General features: G+C 38.9%; 1 protein-coding gene across 3 annotated transcripts; it reads right to left on the reverse strand.

Annotated features, from left to right (window-relative positions):
• Positions 1 to 1,958: 1,958 nt before the first annotated feature.
• LOC131306593 (transcriptional corepressor SEUSS) lies at positions 1,959 to 15,772 on the reverse strand. 3 transcript variants are annotated; one of them, XM_058332929.1, is made up of 10 exons: positions 15,472 to 15,772; positions 12,952 to 13,900; positions 12,743 to 12,862; positions 12,411 to 12,459; positions 11,859 to 12,073; positions 11,700 to 11,768; positions 9,272 to 9,369; positions 4,641 to 4,734; positions 3,671 to 3,740; positions 1,959 to 3,189 (listed from the first exon to the last, which is right to left on the reverse strand). In XM_058332929.1, exons 2-10 carry the CDS (start codon positions 13,876 to 13,878, stop codon positions 2,450 to 2,452), a joined length of 2,382 nt encoding a protein of 793 aa, XP_058188912.1. In that variant the 5' UTR covers positions 13,879 to 13,900; positions 15,472 to 15,772; the 3' UTR covers positions 1,959 to 2,449. The 3 variants fall into 3 exon arrangements, with proteins under 3 accessions (XP_058188912.1, XP_058188914.1, XP_058188913.1); XM_058332931.1 differs by having other exon boundaries at positions 12,952 to 14,274; XM_058332930.1 differs by having other exon boundaries at positions 12,952 to 14,600.
• Between the last annotated feature and the right edge of the window lie 6,319 nt (positions 15,773 to 22,091).

Raw genomic sequence — 22,091 nt, forward strand, 5'->3', positions numbered from 1 at the left:
GTTGAAGTTACAAAACAGGACATTTAAAAAGGGACGGAGGGAGTAATTTTTTTAGAAAACTTTAATATTAGTCCTTTGCATAGAAATACTTAAAAATTAGTTGGTTTGGCATTCAAAATTTTAAAAAAAAAAAAAAAAACTTAAAAATACCCTTATTAAAATAAAACACTTTTTTCTATAAAACTTAATCCAATCACATGTCCCCTAAATTCAACACCCATACACAACCCCCTCTCTCTCGTCGCCGTCGCCCGACGCCGCTCGACGCAGCTGTCCCACTGTCACCGATTGACCTTACCGCTACCATCTACGAAGAGCAGGTTTTTTTTGGAACTTAAATGGAAGGTTTGATTCTTTAAAATTAAACTAAGCATGGTAATATATTTTATAAACTAAAATTTAATTTTGGATATACCTAGTAACCTATCTATGTCCGATCAAGTTAATTTTTGACATAGATATACTATTATGTGGATCCTATGAGATAAACGGTTCAGATTATTACAATGAATGCACGGCTAGGCCCACAATGGGTGGTGTAAACTAGGGTTCTCTTATAAGAACTCTCTATATACTAACATTTTTCTAGGATATTCCAATGTAGTGTACATCTTTCAAAAATTCCCTAGACAATGGCAATAAAAAGAAAATCCATCTTGTGAATTGGGATACTGTGTGCAAAGCTGCGGTCTTGGCATTAGTAATTTCGTAAGGCTGAGGAGGATACTAATGTGGCACTCCTCTGCAAACTTGAGTTCTTACCGAACGTGATCCCATGTGGATCAAAATGCTCCATAAAAGAAAGTATCTCAATTTCCATAGTTTCAAGGAGTGGCCCAATCAAAGAAAGGCCTCCAATGCGTGGCTCAGTACTAAAAAAATTCGAAAGATTGTGTTGAATAAAACTAAATGGATTGTTGGGGATGTTAGGATTACTTAGGAATATCTCTTTTGTTGTACTGTTGCGCTGTGTTGTTTGTTGTGTGGGGTTATTGGTACGCTTATGTGTGTATGGTCGGTATGCTTGTACTTTCTTACGGAGTATTTGATATTAATGCAGTTTCTCTTTGGTTCAAAATAAAATAAAAAAAGGAATAGCTCTTCTGGGCACGATTGGTGATATGAAAACCTCTTGGATGTTCCTTTGGGTCAATCCAAAGTGGCTGATTATCTCTATTATAAAACAGAAGAGTGTATGGACAAGTTGTTAGAACGGCTTAGATTCATTTGATCCAAAGGCTATAGTGCATCCTCCCACTTTCCGGTTAGTGTCTATGGTTTTCATCTAAATAACACAACTGTCATCCCCTTCTTCCAACCAGAATGCATAGTGCCGTAGGCACGGGTTAGCACTAGTATCTCCATATCGAAAGAATGGGGACATGAATCTGCTTAACCATGTTGCTGCCAATGTTATTGATGCTAACAGCTTTACTCGCATTTTGATTCTCAAATGGTATTAACAAATAACAATGTTGCTGCAAATGGAAGTGGATCTGGAATCTTAAAATTCCAGCCAAGGTAAAATGTTTTGTGTGGCTTTGCATATATGGTTAACTCCTTACCAATCATCTTCGTCGTGTAATCCGTAATTTGGTCGATAACAACTTGTGCCCGAGATGCAATTTGGAGAGAGAGGATAAAAAAAACACTTCGTTTTCAATTGCGCTAAGAGTGCTAATGTTTGGATTAAATTTCCTTAGGGTCCAGGGACCTCAAACAGGAAAACATGGAGGATTGGAGGGACTGACTCTTCAACAACATCAAACACTACAATACAAATTCAGGGGGTTATCCTTTAAATGGCTGAAACACAATACTACATTCACAACAGAACAAGCAGTGACCGAAAAACATGAAACTTCTGGGACTTCGAGGGCAACCATAACTTGTTAGTACTAACAAGTAAAGAAATACCAATTAACAAGTAAAGAAATGACAGCAGCAAACACCAATACTAAACCACTGAAAATCAACCTATGGAGCTCTTAAGTAATTACATTAAACTTTCACCCAAAACCAACCTTAGGATATACATACACTCGCCTGTTGAGAGAGAGAGAGAGAGAGAGAGAGAGAGAGAGGACACTCTAGTTTACAAATGGCGCGAAAAAAGCTACACGGTAAGTAGATTTCAAGAAAGCTCCACCGGACAACATTCACACACCCTGAATTTCTCATTCCAAGGCTGTTAGCAGGGGGGGGGGGGGGGGGAGGAAGACGGCTGTATTGAATAATAGATTTGGGTATAGAATATCGTTAGAAGGAAATGAAGCAAACTTAGGCTGATAAAACATGTCAAAGGACGAAAACGCAATGCTTTACGTTTTTCCTCTTCTGCCCTTAAACCAATTCATCATTATGCAATCTTCACCACGGCCAAAGGCAATTCTGCAGTTTCCTGCCCAAGCAGCTGTAATCTAATCATTTCACTCAAAACCCGAAAACTTCATGGAGATGATTTCCAATCAAACGGGAGATTATTGAACCCATTTACAGCTCCAAGACCACTAATCAGCTGGTCCCCCAAGGCCTGCTGTTGATGGTTCATATTTTGATCTCGACTCATAGATGTCATCCCTACCCTTCCATTCATTATCATAGAGTTATTTCCCATAGCTGCTCGGAGTCCATTTATCATGGCCGCCTGGCCAATTCCACCACCACCACCTATGCCGCCGCCAAATCCTCCAGCCATTCCTACATTGCCGTCAACAACTCCACCATTAAGACCCATGCTATTATTTCTCATCAATATCCCATTAACATTTTTCACATCATTCAGTTGTGAAGTCATCATCACTTCTTGGATGATTTTCTGAACAGAACTATGAGAATCATTTGGATCAGCGTCACCGGATAGAGCGGATTGTTGCACAGGGATATTTGGGGAATTCGCAGGATTGTTGGTAGGGTTTTGTTGTCTAGAGTTCATTGAGTTCTGGTGGAGAAGCCCAACAACAGAGCTAGTGGAGGAAGGGTTGGATGGTAAGTTAAGAGGGTTGTTTGCACTGGGCACACCATTAGTAGTAGCGACTTGCATCGATGTGTCTTGAACAGAGGTCTGATCATTGTTTAAGATCTGACCCACTGTTTGATGCTGTTGGCGTAGTTGCTCCTCCGTTTGTTGAGGTTGACCATGAAACCCAGATGTCGTATTTGTCCTCCGAGGGAAATTCGCCAAGCTTTCTGAGAAAATAAAAGGCAAAACAAATCAACCATGTGGCATTCAGTGACAACAGGACCAAGGAATAAAATTGTATTTCACTTCCTTCAAAACTGCCAAAAATATCTGTTTCCTTGGACACAAAAATGAAACATTAGACGAATCCCGAACTTCCAATGTCTCCACCGACACACACCAAACACAAAGAACCATGTCTAAATTCTACGAAACACACAGAAACATGGAGACCAGAAACATTTTACAAATAACGACGACATCTCCATACATTCCCAAATTCATTTGACATTTCCATAGACTTCAAATTCTTTTGACATTTCTGTAATGTTTCCAAAACATTTCCAGAATGATTCCAAAAAGTTTCCTTTACCAAGCTCACAGAACTATCGTGAAACAAAAATTTGATACTAGACCCAACCCTTTTTTTTCCATTGAAAAGTAGTGATAATTGGGAGCAATGAAAAGCATAAACAATAGCAAACTTACCCATAGGTCCAGTGCCAGTTTCTCTGCTGTAATCAATCAAATCTTTCATACTATTGACCACCTCAGATATCTGTAATGTATCCCAAAAAACACATGGAAAATTCATGTTATCGATAAACCTTGCATAAACCATGTATAATTAGAAATTGATCAGAGAAACCCCTAGTATAATAATCCTTCACTAGTAGGATCACAAAAACAATGCCCATTGGCCGCAGTACTGCGTATAAATCACTAAAGCAAACATCAAAGTCATGGAACTGTTTAAAAAATAAGTAAACATAAACCATAGGAGTACGCTGTTTATCTTTCATCTTATAGAAGTCTGCCGCATGAATGGATATAGGGGGTGGCAGTGGATCAAAGGTCTCTGCTGAACTACTCCACCCCCTGAGAAGTGGATTGTGTGCTTCCAATAATTACAGTTTCAACTTTCAGACGCGTATGTTTCATCAGGCCAGACTCAAGGTTGACTTTTCATTTTTTTTAAAGCACCCTGCCCATCTAAAACAATAATAACGCCCACAGTCAAAACTAATCAATTGGACCTGCAGTAATTGCCATTTACTTCAAAGAATGCACAAGAAAAGTATTTCAAGGGATGAATCAAGTATGGAATAGATTATGTATAAAAATTAGAACTTCTATGTGGATAATAATAATGGAAGCTGACAGGCAACAAAAAACAGCTAAATGAATGGGACATGATGCAGTGAGTCAATGTCTATAGGTTTCTAGTCAGACAGCCGGAATGGCAAAGAAAATAAATGCAAGACAAAACATATTTATACACATGGTTGGGAAAGTATAAAAGAATAAAGAATACATTTCAAATAAAAGGGGGAAAATTTTATTTTCCCAAATGTACTCTGCAACTGTCACAATGCAATTTTGCGAGATCAGACACTCTATGCAATCAATCAAAGAGAGTCGGGGACCAGACTAGAAACTGCAGAATGAACTGTATTACCTGAAGGCAGCGCACGTATCTCTTTGTATATCCTAAATCATTAACTAATGGCACTTCCAGCACTTTTGCCAACTGACGAGCTGAGGCAACAAACCTGAAACATCGATAAATGTTAATAGTGTAAATAGATCAGACAAGAAACGCAATGAGAAACAACAATGGCTAGATGATGACTTTATTTATTCACTCTACGCCATGCTTGGTTCTAGCAGAGCAGCAAATAGCAGAACATGAATGCTGTCGCATGTCAGAGAGATATAGAGAGAGTTGCAAATTTAAAGAGTACCCACGAAGAAGAAGAAGAATTTAGAAAAGTAAAGCAAAAAGGTGGTTCTTGGTTCATTGCAAGGTATTTGAGAGAATAATATAACAATGGTGTGTTTCAGCTATCAATAGCAATATGATGGCATGTTACACATCCAAACTGCTTCCCAATCCCAAAACTGAACGGAGGATTCTACCAATGCCCCAGTGGTCGATGAACTCTGACATGAAGAAATGTACTGCATAGAATCAAAAATATCCCAGCGGTGTGGGTTTTTTTGGTCTGATGGGCTTCAAACAACGGTGCTACATGTGACAAAAAAATGGGCTGCTATCGAAGGGTTTTAACTGATTTTGTATCAAGGGATTGGGCCACTAGGCCCAATGCTAAATAGGCCAAAGAGTTAAAGTCTTATTCACATGAATACAACATTATTTGGTACATAGTTTGACTCATGTTAATAGAAAATCGTGCTAAAAAGTGAGTGATTAATGAAGAAGTTTTGGAGATCTCTCAAGATACATAAACAGAACTACAGAAGTAAATGCTTTGTTTGGTTTGTGTTTTGAAAAATAATAGGGGTAATAAGCGGAGAGAGATAGAGAGAAATGTTGGAAGTTGGGGGAATCTAGGGGGTATTTTTTGAAAAAATCTTTTTGAAAATGGAAGAGAACAAGGCAAAAATACCTGGGAAAATCCTACAAGATCCATCCATCCTGTTTTCCAGTGACAGATGATCGGAACTCCATCTCGGTTCAAATCCTACCAAAAGGACCACCCCCTAGAGCTAGAAAATTTTGGAGTAAATCTTCAAAGACAATATTTTTCTCCTTCTAAAGCCGTCATTTGCCGATTTAGAGTAGGGACTTACGTCAGCATTTAGTTAGGTATCACGGGCCAGAGATGTTCAAATCCAAACTTTCTCCGAAAGAACACAATTCAAGCCTGAAGACCGCAGGCCTATGAGGTTTACTGTCAGAGGTACAGATGGTAGGTAAGTTGCACCGATAAAGATCTGAGGTTCAGAAGGTAGGTATGATAGACACCAATGAGTTATCCTCCGGTCAAAGGGTTTGCCTCTCTCTCTCTAAGACTGGTTTGAACGTGATAACCTTCAGACGATCCCTTGAGCTCAAGCCTCCAATCCACATTGCTCCTTCGACCCCGAGCAACTTGGGCCCTGCCTCAGCCCAAGCGTAAACCATCGACCTCAGGGTTGTCCCTCGGCCGAGGCGACCCTCGCCCCTTGAACTACATTGTCTCCTTCAGTTCTTGAAGCTCGGTACCATGTACCTAGAGACATCAATCAAGTGGATTATATAAAACTGTTACGTGGTCAGGGATGCTCCAATTATGACTTGTTTAAGTACGTCGAGAAAAAATGGAAGTCAATCGGGACTGATTCATTACAACCTTGAGACCTAAACTACCCGTCGTTCAAAGCGTGTCTCTCCGACCTAAAACCTACACAAGTCTTTAGGAGGAAGCTGAAAGATGTGGGTCTCCCAAAAAACGAAAGGCAAAAAAAATATACAGCCCATGTGAACTGTCCCGAGGGTGTTGAGATCGAAGTCACTCCCAGTGAATTGCGCTTTGTTGTTGAATGCCAAGAAAGAAGCTTTGAGATGCATGTGAGGTCCTGGCATCCAACAACAAAACGCAATTCCCTGGGAGTGAAAAGAGATGGAGGGATGCCCAAGCCTGGAGTGCCAAGTTTCAGCAGACGCACATGAGGAATGAAAAGATGTAGGTGACCTTGGAGAAGAAGAAAGAGCAACTTGAAAAGGGTATAAGCCATTGTTACTGCGCCCGCGGAAGCATACGATTTTTTTTTCCTTGTCCTGAATGACCAGTTCAATGGCATCGAAAGTTAGAACACATTTGTTGGGACAGTTCACACATGGGCTGTATATTTTTTTCCTTTTGTTTCTGGGAGACCCACATCTTTCAACTTCCTCCTAAAGACCTGTGTAGGTTTTAGGTCGAAGAGATGCTTTGAACGATGGGTAGTTTAGGTCGCAAGGTTGTAATGAATTAGTCCCCATTGACTTCCATTTTTTCCCGACGTACTTGAACAAGCCATAATCCAAGCATCCCTAAGCACATAACAGTTTTACATAATCCACTTCATTGATGTCTGTACGTACATGGTACCGAGCTCCAAGGATTGAAGGAGACAGAGAAATTCTAGGGCAAAGGTCACCTCGGCCGAGGGACAACCCTGAGTTCGAGGTACAACACGACCCACCCCTGAGGTCGATGGTTTACGCTTGGCTGAGGTGGCCCAAGTTGCTCGGGATCGAACGAAGACCGTGGATTGGAGGCTTGAGCTCAAGGAATCGTCTAAAGGTTCAGACCAGTTTTAGAGACAGGGCCAGACCTCTTGACAGAAGGGCGAAGGACATTTCGTCAATCTGTGTATAATACCTACCTTCTACACCTCTGAATACCTCAGATCTTGGGAGATGTAACTTACGTACCATCTAAACCTCTGACAGTCAACCTCATAGGTGTGACCCTAGGCCTTTAGGTCTATGACCTCTAGGGACCTTCCACCTATCCTTAGACAGCTGAACTTCAAACCCTTCTCCTCACATATATAAGGGACACTTCCCCAGCATTCTAGAGGCTCTCTCACTCTTGGCCAAACCCACTCATTGATACAACACATAGGGCATTACTTAACCTCTCTACTGTCACTCCCTCTCTCTTTAGGATCTGCCTTGGGCACTCTCTTCCTCTGCCTTCGGCACCCCGAGCCTTAGGATCTTGTTGGTATCCCGGACTACCTTCAATTACTCAATCTACCTTGGACACACAACTCACGCCCTCGTTCTAATGCCCTCGTTCCAACCTCAACACAGAATGCCCATGGTGGTTCAATCTTTCCCTTTGATGCTCGAGTCCACTGTAAGAGTTTTGCATCTTCATCTTAAGGCATCTCATTGCCACGAACCAAAGCCTCATAGAAAGAAACCATCCCTAATGCACCCTAATAATTGCGGTATCCATCTCGTTTGCTGTGTTTGGAACTTCCTTTGAGTGAATATCGGCAACCCAGTTCTCATCTTTTCTACCCAATGTCTACAATGGTTGCTCACACTTTTAACCCATCACTTGTACTACTAGTGTGATCTGATGCTTGACAGCTGCTCCACCTCCCACAACAATTCCCAATATCCTAAACAGTTAACCAAGCATCTGCTCATAAATACCTGGTCTTCCTGTAGATTGAATCCCAATGCATCAGATTGCCCTTGATCACCTCGTGATCATCCTCACCAATTTGACCAGAATTCTTCCAACATCACCGATGAATTGGCAGCGCCAGCAAATCTTGGGAACACCCTCGCCTTCATTCAATCTAATTCACATAATGCAGAAAATGTTGGACAGCCGATTTCAATGCCAACACATTGGATCACTGGATTGACAAACAAAGCAACCAACTTTTCGTTTCTTCCATGTGACCCTCAAATCAAGGAAGACGTGCAACAGGAACAAAACCGGTCCAAATTGGTTACCGCCGTTCAATAAATGCTACCTCGGTTTGTGTTATCCAGTCACCAAATAATGCAATTCTTCCTCACTACCCAACAGATACTCCCATGGCAAAGCCTAGCAACACATTGTTTATCGTTCCGGTTTTCCCTTTTTCCTCTGTGCCTTTGACTGTGCCTCTTAAAACTGCCCTAAGATACCTTGAGATTAATAACATTTGTTGAGATATTTACTGCCATCTCACCATGCCATAGGAAGCACCCATAATAAAAGAGAAACACACAAATACAAAAAAGAGAAAACCAAGTTCATGTGGTTCAGCCCAACTTGCCTCATCCACGGAGGGGAGAGATTAATCCACTGGCAAACTGTAAGATGGCAAGTGAGAGAAAAATACTCACAACCCACACCATTACCCGAGCCATTTACTAACCCCCATGTCTCTGAGTCCCAAGCCCTAGTTTCCACTCACAGTAATTTTGTTCTCCCTTATGTTTTACATTTTCCCTCATTGTTCACTCTCTCATTTTCTTGGTTACCCATAAGTCCTCTTTAGAGGTAAGCTCAAAGAATCACAACCCTATACAATGATTAACACCCCTCAGAAATTGGGCTCCAAGTAGTATCCGGACTCTACTATACCAAATCAAATCCATGCACATCAATAATTATATGGACCCCAGTTTCCACATATTACGAATGGGTGAACAAATGCTAATTCTTCCGTACCTTTTTACAACTACACTGATTAATGATATATGAAGAGGAATAATCCAAAAATAGAAGGTGATAGGTGTAACAAACTCCAAGGACCAAGCAATTTTAAGTTAAGAGGTAACAGTCCACAGAGGTATAGTGAACTTACATGTTACAGTTACTTTGTAACTCAGGCACCGACAAATTGGATGATGCATTTTGAGTAGAAGCCTGGTACTTTTGAGCTGCAATCCCAAGCTGAGTAACCTACAAAGTACAATATTCAAGAGTTATAAATTAATTATATATTTATGCCCGACAATTGGCAAAACTGGAATCCTGTTTATAACAAATGCGACACAACATCCATCAGAAAATTAGGGTCCATCCAATAGGTCACAAAACAATAAAGGAGTCCTAATTGCTTTAATACTCACATACACAGCGTGCGCATGCACACTCACACACACACACAGAACGACAACAAACAAAAACAAAAAGACACGCTGAAGTGACCCTTTTTTGGCCTCATCTAGCTAACGTATAAGGAGCAGAAGCTGTAGCCACTCCATAGATAATAGTACGAAAAACTGGTCGTGCCATTGCTCTTGAGACCCTAATCTTAATGGCCAAAAATTCCATTAAATGTTCTGTTTTAAATGGATTGAGTACCCCAATTGGTACTCTACATAGATTAAGGGCATGGAACATCTGTCGGACATTTTTAGCAAGGCAGTCACCCAAGAAATATATTTATAATTGGAGGTTAATGCAGAACTATGCTTAAAACTCTCGTATTATATTGTCCATGAAAACACCATTTACAATAGAATGTACAAGACCTATATTAAGGAACATGAACATATTTTGTCACGTCCTGGATAACTGAATTAGATGAATCCGACACTGATACATACACTAGAACAACAACAAACAGACACAAGGGGAAAAGGTTCATATTCGATTCTATTCTTGCTTGTACCAGGAGTAGAGCTTGTGGCTAATAAAATGCACAGCATGGACACTAACAATAGAAAATAAAGTGCAATTCATTGACTCACCTATCCCGAGAAATTCTAAACCACAAAACTACTAGTTCATGAGGGCTCATAACTAGTTTAAAAGTACATATCTAGTTTTCTTTTCTTCTTAAAGTAGAAGAGGGGCGGCTAAGAACTTGTACAACAAGAGTATACAGATTATCGTGCTAACAGTGGTAGGTATCAGTATTTCACTGTCATTATATCAGTGCACATCTGTGAACACCCAAAAACCAACTGCAGATTGGAAAATATGATTGGTGTCGAACTTTAGTAATATCTGAGCCAAAACTTAGCAACATGGCCGGTACACACAACTGAGAAAGACATGTGAAACAAAAAGAAGACACTGGGGAGAGCTAAAAAACCTATACAGCAAAAAAGATGCTCCCTCCGTCCCATTTTTGTTTGCTTCATACGAAAAGCTGTGCCATTTTGACCACTTAAAAGTACTCGTTGAGATCTTTTGAATGGCGCAAAAAAAAATATTAAGAATCTGACAGTATTTCATTTTTGAAGGTCAAAATGACACAATCTCCCGCAGGAAGCAAACAAAATGGGACAGAGGAGTAGTAGACATTAAATCCCTATGATATTGGCTCAACTGAATTTAACCCAAGACACAAGGGCAGAGGAGTAATAAGGGTAAAATTGAAACAGGCAACAATCTAGTTCACATGATTATGTAAGCTAAATCTTTGTTTTTTAATAAGATAATATGTAAGCTAAATCTTTGTACCCAATGCAGAATCAAGATGAGTATCTATCTCAAGAGAATGGAAACATATACATACACCAGACTTGTTAACACATAGAATCAATAGGATATAAGCCCGACAATAAAACGATTGCATATTGATGCTATATATCTAAATTCTAAAGTTATGAAGCATAAACAAGGACTATGAATAATAAAATCCGTTAACAGAACAGCTGTATATACAACTACAAATGAGGACAGAGAGGTGCCATAAAGTATCATGCATGTTTCTACACTTAGTCTAATCTTTCATTTGTACTTTTCACCCAATTAAGCTATAACATGAGTCCAACATGGACTTTGTCTTAAACATGTATATCATGTTGGTTTAGGAATAATTTCACACACATTGTGGTGTCGTGAATTGCATTGCCATAATGGCAGACACAGCAGGTAGTGTGGAGGCTAATCCAAGTCTCCAAGAAGAGTTGTTCATTATTCAGGCTTTAAAAATTAGGAAATTTTCCCTCCAAATATCCTTACAACTTCAACAAATGTCGTGAAACTTGACGTTTTCATGAAGAAGTGTTCTTGGCACTATTAAAGTGTCACACGCAAAGAGTGACATCTCTACAATTGGATGGGGAAAACAGAAGCAAAACGTAAAGAGAAGGGAAATAGTGAAGGGCCAAGTGGATAAAAAAAAATCCAGAGAGAGACAACTTCACAAACAATTTGTCAAACTATGAGTTTGAAATAAAAGGAGGAAAACTATATGTCCTATGCTTCCTAGCAGCTCATATATACCTCACTAATAAAAACAAATAAATATGTTAAAATGAAATGCGCTCAATAACCTGAGGAATTAGCAATCTTCGAGGAATGAGCTCTTCATGACGCCGAGCACAAAACTCCCAAGAGCATATCTAGCACAGAATAGTAGGACAAAGAAACAAGTAAGTATGTGATGCCTCCTTAAGTTAGAACATTTGAAACCAACACCATCAAAATGTAACCTTCAGGTCTAGTGAAAAAACAATCCGAAGTTGACCATCCCGCACAACACGAAGTTGGTCGAAGACGCTTTCCTGTATGGCTTTTGCATAGTCCAGCACGATTTGACCAGAGGAGTTCTGATATTCCCGAGGCATATCAACATAAAGTAGTTCTTCCAAAGTTCCACTCTCATACTTAATTTTGAAAAGCCTTGGAAGAACCTCAACCGTTGCCTCTGAAAGAACACAGATTTTAGGTACTAGCACAAAAATACACTCCACAATTTTACAACTGCCCAATATGGAGCAAGGGAGCAAAAGAAATTCTGAGCAATGCTCCAAGTTGCCAATGGTTCAAAAAAAAAAATGGCAAACAATAATTTGGAGACCAATTTAAATCATCTAAAATTGGACTACAAGGTCTCCATACAACAATATTAGCCAATGGATCTCAAAAGGCAACTGGAAAATATAATCTCGACCATTTTGAAGCAACTTAGGACTTAAGACTAGGGGAAAAAATACAAGTTTCACCATTTAACAACTTTCTAAAGCGCAGCAGAAAAAACATACCAAATCCACGGCCGGGTTTGCGGTTACATATTTCACAGTGCCATACATCCTGCATAAGTGAAACCAACAATTACTTTGTTTATGCCAATTTTAGACATTGAAATGTAAAAAATAAAATAAAATTAAAAAAAAAGAAGGAAAAACTTACATGAAACACTAGGAACTACAAAAACAGCATTGAGTAGATAATCGAGGAAATAAAATACATCCACTATTCAAAGAACCATCCACTATCCAAATATCAGCATTAAGCTGACATTTCAATTTGGACAACTAAATAGCCATGACCCTAATCGTAGAATAGCATTGCCAGGCGGTTTTCAAAAGCACACCTGAGGGAAAACTCCGGTTGTTTGGCGCCCACTTCCATACAATGAAACACACCACTTCTTCTTTGCATTAGGGGCGAAATACTCAGCCACAAATTTCCTCCAAAACTCAATATTGTTGTCCTGAAATAAAAAAGTTGCCATAATAATTACCTGTAAGATTATTGAAACATCTAACTAATGAAAGATTATTTCTACAAAGGAAATCCCACCTCAGGTCGGTGTTGTTGCTCATACATATATCGTGTCAGCCGTCTGGCACACATCCCAGGTTCATACACTGGTTTTGCAGGGGACCTCAAAGGTAAATTCTGTGTTTGAAACAGCTGCTGTGATGAGGATCGTTGTAAGGGAAGGGATTTCAAGGCAAGCTGTTGTTGGTGCTGTTGCTGAAGGTGCAAAATTCTCTGTTGATTCAAAAGATTGAGCGGAGCAGCAGCAGCCTGAGACTGTCGTGACATGTGAAGAAACTGCTGCTGCTGTTGCTGTTGCTGCTGCTGCTGCTGCTGCTGCTGCTGTTGTTGGTGGTGGTGTTGTTGCTGTTGATGCAGAAACAATGACTGGTCTGAATGTTGGGGCTCCATCTTGACGGGTGCCAGGCTCCTCATGGTCTGGATTTGTTGGTCTGAATGTTGGGGCTCCATCTTGACGGGTCCCAGGCTTCTCATGGTCTGAATTTGTTGGGGTTCCAGTTTTACAGGGCCCAAATTTCTCAAAGAATGTAGCTGCTGTAACTGTTGAGACTGTTGTTGATCTGGCAGCATCTGGCTACCCGAAGGAAACTGCTGTCCCTGCACCTCAACCGATGAACTAGGGTTTGCCATATTTGACGGTGCAAAGGATGGAGGAGACGAAGTAAAACCCATTCCATTTCCAAGTGTGGGGTTTTGGTCAGATTCGGCTCCAGAAAATCCAGAATTCGGGCCTATTGTTCCAAAAGACTGAGGGAGGAGGGATGAACCATTGGACACATTGCCAAGCATGTTCATGTTAGTAAACTGTGTACGAGGTGATGCAAGAGAATTTGAACCCCCTTGACCGCCACCCATTAAACCAGAATTTGATCGCAGTAGCGAAGGTGGAACGGGCTGGGAGTGGGGACCACCCATTTGAGTGGAAGAAGGCCCTGTTGGTACCATTTTTTTTTTCTAAAAGTGCAATCTGCAAACAATTACCAAGCACAACACTACCTAAACAAACAGCAATTTGGCACTCAGTGGTACAAGATTCAAATGCACAACTATTACACAGCAAAGTGTACAGAACCCAATTTATTAATCAACCCAAAAAGCATCCTACATTCAGAGCCAAGGGTAGACATTGCCAACTCTTTATTGTGCACCGATAGAAAAGGAAAGCCCTTGTGCTTGAGCATACCGTTTTGAACTTTACCAAGCACGAATCTGTGGCCAAGGTAAACCAGAAGCAAATAACAAGCTATGGTTCTGAACATCCTTGAAGTCCCTTAGCTCTGCTAAAGGCCAAAGGGACAATCTTTGGCTGGACATGGCATGAACCTGTGCATAATTTGACAACTATAAGAAAGGCTTTATCACTAGAGCATTGTGGAAGAAGCCAACAAAATAAACAAATTACGACTTTGATAACTAAAAGAGAGCACTCGTGTACCTAGTGCCCGCATACAGAGACCCAAAACCCTCCTAAAAAGAATCAAAAGAACTTAGGTTGTGTTTGGATTAAGAATTTTCATAGAGATTTGTGGAGGAAAAAGAAAACAAGATGGATTTTGCTTCACAGGTTTCCAGTTTGTTTCTCCCACCTCTAAATTTCCCTCAGTAACGCCCTTCACAAATCCTTCATCCAATACAGCCTCAAAAGTCTTGAACAAATACTCAACAACCTGACAAAAATCTAAAACGTAAAGGGGGGAAAAAAACTAGTGTCATGCACGAATACGATGATTTCAATTCACACAAACAGTAAAGAAGGACGAGACAATCACACCACGCGAAAGGACATGGAGTTCGTGGCTCAGCATTGCGTCTTCATCCAAAGGGAGAGAAAGAACAACACATAATGCGCAGCACGGATTACAAAGTTCAATTCTCAAACAAAACCTTGGACTGGTGCTATCTCCGCCCCCCGGACCTCGGCCCACAGTCGTCGACCTCTTTCCTTGTTTCCAGGCCCTCTAAACTAACTCTGAGATTCCAATAAATCCAAGACAACTCACAAACTATGATACACTTTCAAGCTAAAAATTCACTTTTTCATTCTTTTGTTTTTAACTCAGGTATCCAGGCCAGCTTTCCCACACCTCAACTAATCCTGCGGACGAACCTACCACCCACTTGCGGGTCCCAATTAAAGGCAGAGCAAAGCTCTATATGGACTGGCCCCGAACAGAAAAAATGCACTCTCTAGACCTCAAAAACAGAAAGATTTTCGAAAATAATATTAAACCAGGCACTAGAAAATGAAGTCTTTAACAAACACCATCCCAAATGGACCAAATCTCTAAATTTCACATACCCAGCATTTCAAAAGAAAAACTAAAGACTAGATATTAAAACCTCAAACAAACAAATTACCAAAAATAAAGATATTTCCCAAATAAAATGCCACAAAATACTAAAAGTGAAACAACAAACAAACAATCCAAGCTCTCAAGAGAGCTCAGAGTTCGATCCAGAGCTTAAATGAGTGAAAAGCCGTAGGGTTCGAAGCAAAGACGGAATCTTTGAACAAAAAACACGAGATTAATAACTTACCACGGTAAGAAACGACCTAAGTGGCGAAAACTGGAGACAATCCACTGTAACTCTTCTGCTCCTTGAACTTGCTCTGTTCTGCTCGCATTTAAGTGTACAGAGGTGGGGATATGCCGGTGAGATGTTGTTCGCTAGGGTTTTGTGTTTTTGGACTAAATCTTTGTTCGAAGTCTTCTTTAAGTATTGAAAGTATCAGACGAGGCGAGGACTAGAGAAAGGCAGAGGAGTGTTTCCAGTTCTTCGTGGGGAGAGAGAGAGAGAAAGAGGGGGGAAGAGAGAGAATGTGTTCTATCGCGGACGTCAAATCTGGATTCGATCCGATTGAATTCTGGGGCTGGGGTTCTCTGCTTTTCGTTTGACATCTGAACGTTGCATCTTTTTTTCAGGGCCGCTACTGGTCCCACTTTGAATGGTTGGATCCGTTCTCTCCAAGATTTGCCAAAAGAGTCTCAACTTGTTCATCCAATTTCGACGTACGTGTCTTATCCATGAAATTATCTACCGTATATTTTACAATTCACAAGTATATTGTAATGTATTATAATTGGAAAATTATATTGGCACTTTAAAAATTAATGCAGACACTCCAAAAAATAAAAGAAAATAGTTTTGGAGTTACATTGATTTTTAAGTGCTTACATTAATTTTTGGAGTGCCAATATCATTTCCTTTATAATTTTGGACAAAACTTTCTAAGGGAAAGTCTTCAATACACAACCCTTTAAGGTGTATAACATATACACCTATTGTGTGGTTCATATTGAGTCATCTCATAAAAAATTACTTGTAGGACCGGTCATTCATAACATTTTAGTTTGTATCGTAACTTTTATACTAAAAATTCGTAACTTTTTATCAATATGATTCGTAACTTTTTAGCAATAGATTCATAACATTTTGGGAATCATAACATTTTGATACGTTTCAATAAGGGTACATATGATACACACCAAAATAAAAAATGTGTTGCATCACTTTCCCAATTTCTAATAGAACTTTTATATATATATATATATATATATATATATATATATATATATATACACACACACATACACACACACATTTCGTTAAGAAAATGGTAAATTTATCATATAGACAGGTTTTTAAAAGGTTCCTAATGGTAAAAGTAAGGAAACAATTTGGGACTGGAAGAGTAGTAGTAAGATAGAATCAAATTCATCGATAGCTATAATTGCACGAGTGAAATAAACTTTTAAATTTTGGAATTAAAGATGGTGAATTTTACCTTCGTCTAAAAAAAATTGTCCGGTTCGCAAAACGAGAATTTAAAAATAATGAGTTTTTTTGCAAAAAAAATATATAAACTTTTCCCATTAGTTACTAAATACAAGTGAGTACCCTGATAGTAAGTGGAGGGCCGTGACTGGTGTGCTCGCGCTAGTTCCTCCGAGGTTTGGGTTGCACAGTCGGATCCAATTGTGTCTCGGCCGTAGGGCTGTTCCTCGGTTATAAAAAAAAATACAATTGAGTTTTTTTAGTGTATTCAATAATTTGAATTTGTTTCGATAAAAATACCTGTACATTTTTAAAATTATCGTTTACGGATCGGACAATTTTTGGGGGACGAATTTTTTTTTTTTTAAAGCAAGATGAGATGTGGTTTGATCATGTGATCATCCATATGGGGCTACAAACAGAAAGCTACATCCTACAGTTTAATGAACCCTGCTGCAGAGAATTCCAATCCTTTGAATTTTCGTCATTCCTCTTTCTTTACTTTTTCAATGGCTAAATGAAACTCAAATGAAGTAATCTTCTTCCTCGAGAAAGCTACGGTACACGCAGATTAAAATGGGGTGTACGTGGAATGGGAGTCGCTGTCAAGCACCCCAACGGTGTCGAGTGATTATTTCGACACGGATTGTTTGGATTTAATCCAAATACATAAAAATCTGGATCGTCTGTTATTCGGATTAAGATCTGCGCCGATAAACGACCGGATAAACTGTTGGGCACCACAGCATTAAATCTTTAAACTTTCAATCGTGACCATTGAAAACTCTCCAAGAGTACAAAGGACAAAGAATAAAACCATGTAACCCACTTTTGAAACAAATTATTAAATTTTTCATGAACACCGCTACGTGGTGTTTATGAGCCCTTCACCGGGGCTCATATTGATCATCGAGAATCACATGACGATGCTCGAGCAACATTGAATAATCACTATACTAAGAGAAAGCAAGTCCTCTGTAAGTTAATTTTTTAAAAAGTACGTAAAATATTTATAATGATGTTTAATAAAAAAAATATTTACAATAATATAAAGGGCAAATTTCACTCAGACCCCCTGAGGTATCTGACAATGGCAAAAAGTACCCCTTAATTTTCAAAAATGACAGAAACCTCCCCTATTTCACAGTTTGGGTTTTATTCCGTTAGTAAAGTGGACGGAAAATGTACAGAAAATGAAATCTTCAATTTTATTTAGTTCTACAGCTATCTTAGGGCTCTCATTGAAAGTCCTAGAGCCAAAAATTAATTATGACCATTTAGGATAAAATAATTAAAAAAATAAAATCTTCGTACAGATTCAAACGAATTAAAATTTGGAGCATTTAAAATTTTTCTCTTTATTTGATTTTAGGGCTTTCAATGAAGAGCAAATACTTAAAGTGCTCCAATTTTCAATCCATTTGAATCGGTGGGAAAATCTTATTTTTCTGATTATTTTATCCTAAAGTGCAATAATTAATTTTTAGTTCTAAGATTTTCAACGAGAGCCTTAAGATAGCCGTAGAACTAAACGAAGAGGAGATACTTAAGTGCTCCAATTTTTAATTCGTTTGAATCGCTGCAAAGATTTTTATTTTTTTATCATTTTATCCTAAATAGTTATAGTTAATTTTTGGCCCCAAGGCTTTCAATGAGAGCCCTAAGAGAGCCATAGAACCAAATGAAGAGAAGATACTTAAGTGCTCCAGTTTTTAATCCGTTTGAATCGGTGCGAAGATCTTATTTTTCTGATCATTTTATCCAAAAGGGTCATAATTAATTTTTTGCTCTAGGACGTTCAATAAGAGCCCTAAGATAGCTGTAGAACTAAATAAAATTGAAAATTTCATTTTCCGTACGTTTTCCGTCCATTCACTAACGAAACTAACGGAATGAAACCCAAACTGTGAAATAGGAGAGGTTTCTGTTATTTTTGAAAATTGAAGGATACTTTCTGTCATTGTCAGATACCTCAGGGGGTCTGAGTGAAATTTGCCCTAATATAAACGGATCACCAGACTCGCCACATACCCTAAAACAGGAACAATGCATTGGGGAAGAGGGTGTAATATAAAATAATTGATATATTATTTCCTAAAATCTAGAGTAGTGGGCAAGAGGGAGTAATATATTTATTATTTCTTTGATTGTTTTTCGATCTTACAGGTGGGAGTTTCTTTTGTTAAAAATGAGTGTATACAAGATTTAACCAAGGATTTGGTTGAATGGTGAATGGGCATGACTGTATCTAAAAGATTTATCTCTAGGGCCTCGTTTGATAATTGTGTTAGATATGGTGAAATTCATAAGTAGATAGAGATTATGGTGGGATTCGTAAAAAGATGAAATTATGGGGTGAAATTTGTAAGGAGATGAGATTAGAAATATCACGTTTGTTTTGCACACATAAAATAGGATTGGAATAATGAAGTTCCAACATTACCCTTGTGGATATCAATGAAGAATTGATCGGTGAAGAAAGTATGGGCAAGGAGGTCATTTTGCAGCCAAAGCTTGGGAAAGAATTAGTAATACGTGGTAGGAGGTGGTATTGTTAATCCCATGAATTGGGAGGATTGATAATCCCATGTCCATCCTAATACCATCCCCTTTTTGTGCAACCAAATAATGAGTTAGAGGTCCCACGGGATTAGCAATTCTATCCAAACATCTAACTCACTTATCAAACATGAGACATCACAAGGTCGAATCTTATGGGGGGCCGAACATTTAAATCTTAGAGCCACTTTAGTGCTTGAATTGGGATCAGTAGAGCCGTAGAGGTGCACATGAATTAGGTGCTCATAAATTAGTCCAAACATCAAATTATCAAAGAAAATAAATGATAAGAGTTGTTTCGCTTTGGCAAAATGGTAGGAGCTCACTTGACATGATGATGAATTCTTGGTGAGACCATTTTCTAGCCTCACAAAATTGCAGCTTTTGCCCGTAATTATTGAGATAACAAAACTTCAGTAAATCTTCACTCGTTAGTCTACTAGCCAATATTTGATACTGTTAACATTTTGAAACGTTTTTATAGATATGTAGATTTTTTCTATTTGGTTCTAAATAATTGTGTCACATCAAATAGTTATCATAAAAAGAAATATTGAGTGCTCTTGATGTATGGTCGCGTAATTATTCAAAAAATTTAATAAGGTGGGTAGCATAGAATTATCATTTGTTTTACTTTTACTTTGAAGTGCTAAAATGTTTCTTGTTTTCACATTTTTTGATGTTCAAGATTTTCGTGATTTTAAACAAATGAAATTAAAGCTCATAATTCTCTCGATTCCATAAAATATTAATTATGCAAGTTGACTCAATGGTTGTGTAGCTGTAAATAGATGCAGTATTGTGTATTAAATTCTTACCTGCACATACAACAAAAATAAAATTAAGAGAAAAAAACACCCGCCAATCTTTGGCTTCCTCGCAGGCCTTTTAATTCCCTCCTTTCTCCTCATTGCGGTGCGTTTAAATTTTCTAATACAATTTAATTAGGGTAAGATACCCCTTCATGAAAAGAGAAATAGCGATAAACCCTATGTGATTTTAATGTCCATTGCCATGGCATGGCACCCAACCAATAATTGTTCGGCAAAACACATGATGAAATAGTCAAAAGGGTATTGAAAATTCACCCTTTTATAATAAAATCTACGAAAATGTAAATATTCTTAAAATTTTTGGACTCAAAAATAATAAATTCGCCTTTTTGACCAAAATGATTCTTTCAGCGGGAAAAAAACAGGGTTATTAATAAAATTTACCAATTTTAATCAAATAGTTGTTCCAATGAGTAAAAAAAAGGCTTTTTTTTTTTGGGATAATGCAGGGTGTCTCGGGTTAGCTTACGCGCACCTCAGATTAATCTCTATTCCATACAGCCTCTCTCACTGTCGTTTCATACGCTTACACGTGGAGGTGAGGTGATCCTAAAAGAAGTTGGCAAGGAAATTTGAGCATGAGACCTTAGAATAGTGCAAACACCTAAGTTTCACGCCAAGTCCACTTGGCCAATCCCTTTTGGTTAAAAAAAAAAAAGTTGATTCAAAATAAATTGATAAATTTTATTAAGTTTTGTAATAAAAAATAATGAATTTTTAGACATAACTTACTTTTAGCTCATCTAACAATTGTCAAGTTAAACACCATACCTAGTGTGTGGTTGGTTCATTACTCTCCCTTACGAGAGAGACATCCTAAGTTCAAACCGTCATGGAAGAAGTGCTCGACTCCAATGGTAACAACTAAAAATTAATCTCTAGCATCGGACAAAAAAGAGGAGAAAGAATTGTCGAGTTTCTTCTATGCAAGTGTGGCTGACTGGCTGTCAATTACGGTTACTACATAAGCGTGCTGTCGTTTTACGCAACAGTGCGGCCTTAGTCTAAAATAGAAACGTGTTTGGGGCCACAGACAAAAAGATTACGGCCGTAGAAAAAACTAGAAGCGTGATTCCGTTTCACGCCTTCCTTGTTTTTTCTTCTCTTCTCACAAAAAACACGGGGCTCCAACGGAACGTACTACGGAGAAGCTGAGCATCGAACTCGATTCTCTCGATCGATCAACTGATCAAACAAGAGAAGACCATCAGTTCTCTATCATCACTCACCAGTCTATTTTGCGAGAACACAGCCATTTACTTGAACTTTGCAGCAAACCAAGGACGATGATGACAAACCGATCAATGGGTCATTCTCCACGGGCTAGACCAAGGCCTTTTCATCACCTCCAAATGTGTGCGGATTGTGGGGATTCAAAACCAGCCCGCCTTCTGTTCGACAAATTGTGGCAACCAAATGTGTTTGCTTGGACTGCAATCCTTTCGGTTTCTTCGTCGGATGAGTGCATTGGGTTTTATTGTGGGAGCCGATGACATTGAAAGGAGTAGTTCCGAAACAAATGATCCTAACCCAAATTGGAATGGTCAGAGTCATCATCAGAAGTTCATACATTCCTCATCAAATTTTCTCAAATCGTACTCTATATGGTTTCTCTTATTTGGTGTCTTATTCAAGATATTTTCCTCCAAAAGATGCTGTTTTATATACAGTAAGGAATTTCCAGAGTTCAAGTTCAGTTACCTGACAAACTGGGAAGGGGAAAATATTTTGAGCACCTACAAAATGCCAAGTTCTGCCTGGCCCCACGTGTTGAGTCATCATGGACTCTTCACTTTTATGGTTCTCTCTCTCTCTCTCTCTCTCTCTCTCTCTCTCTCTCTCTCATCATGGACTCTTTCACTTTTATGGTTCTTTCTCTCTCTCTCTCTCTCTCTCTCTCTCTCTCTCTCTAGGGTCTGATAGAGGACGAGCTAACTGAAATTATGCAACTACTTTCACTGGACAAGAGCCTGTCCCTTTGATCATATC

Source organism: Rhododendron vialii, chromosome 11a (assembly GCF_030253575.1).
Source record: "Rhododendron vialii isolate Sample 1 chromosome 11a, ASM3025357v1".
Taxonomy (NCBI): domain Eukaryota; kingdom Viridiplantae; phylum Streptophyta; class Magnoliopsida; order Ericales; family Ericaceae; genus Rhododendron; species Rhododendron vialii.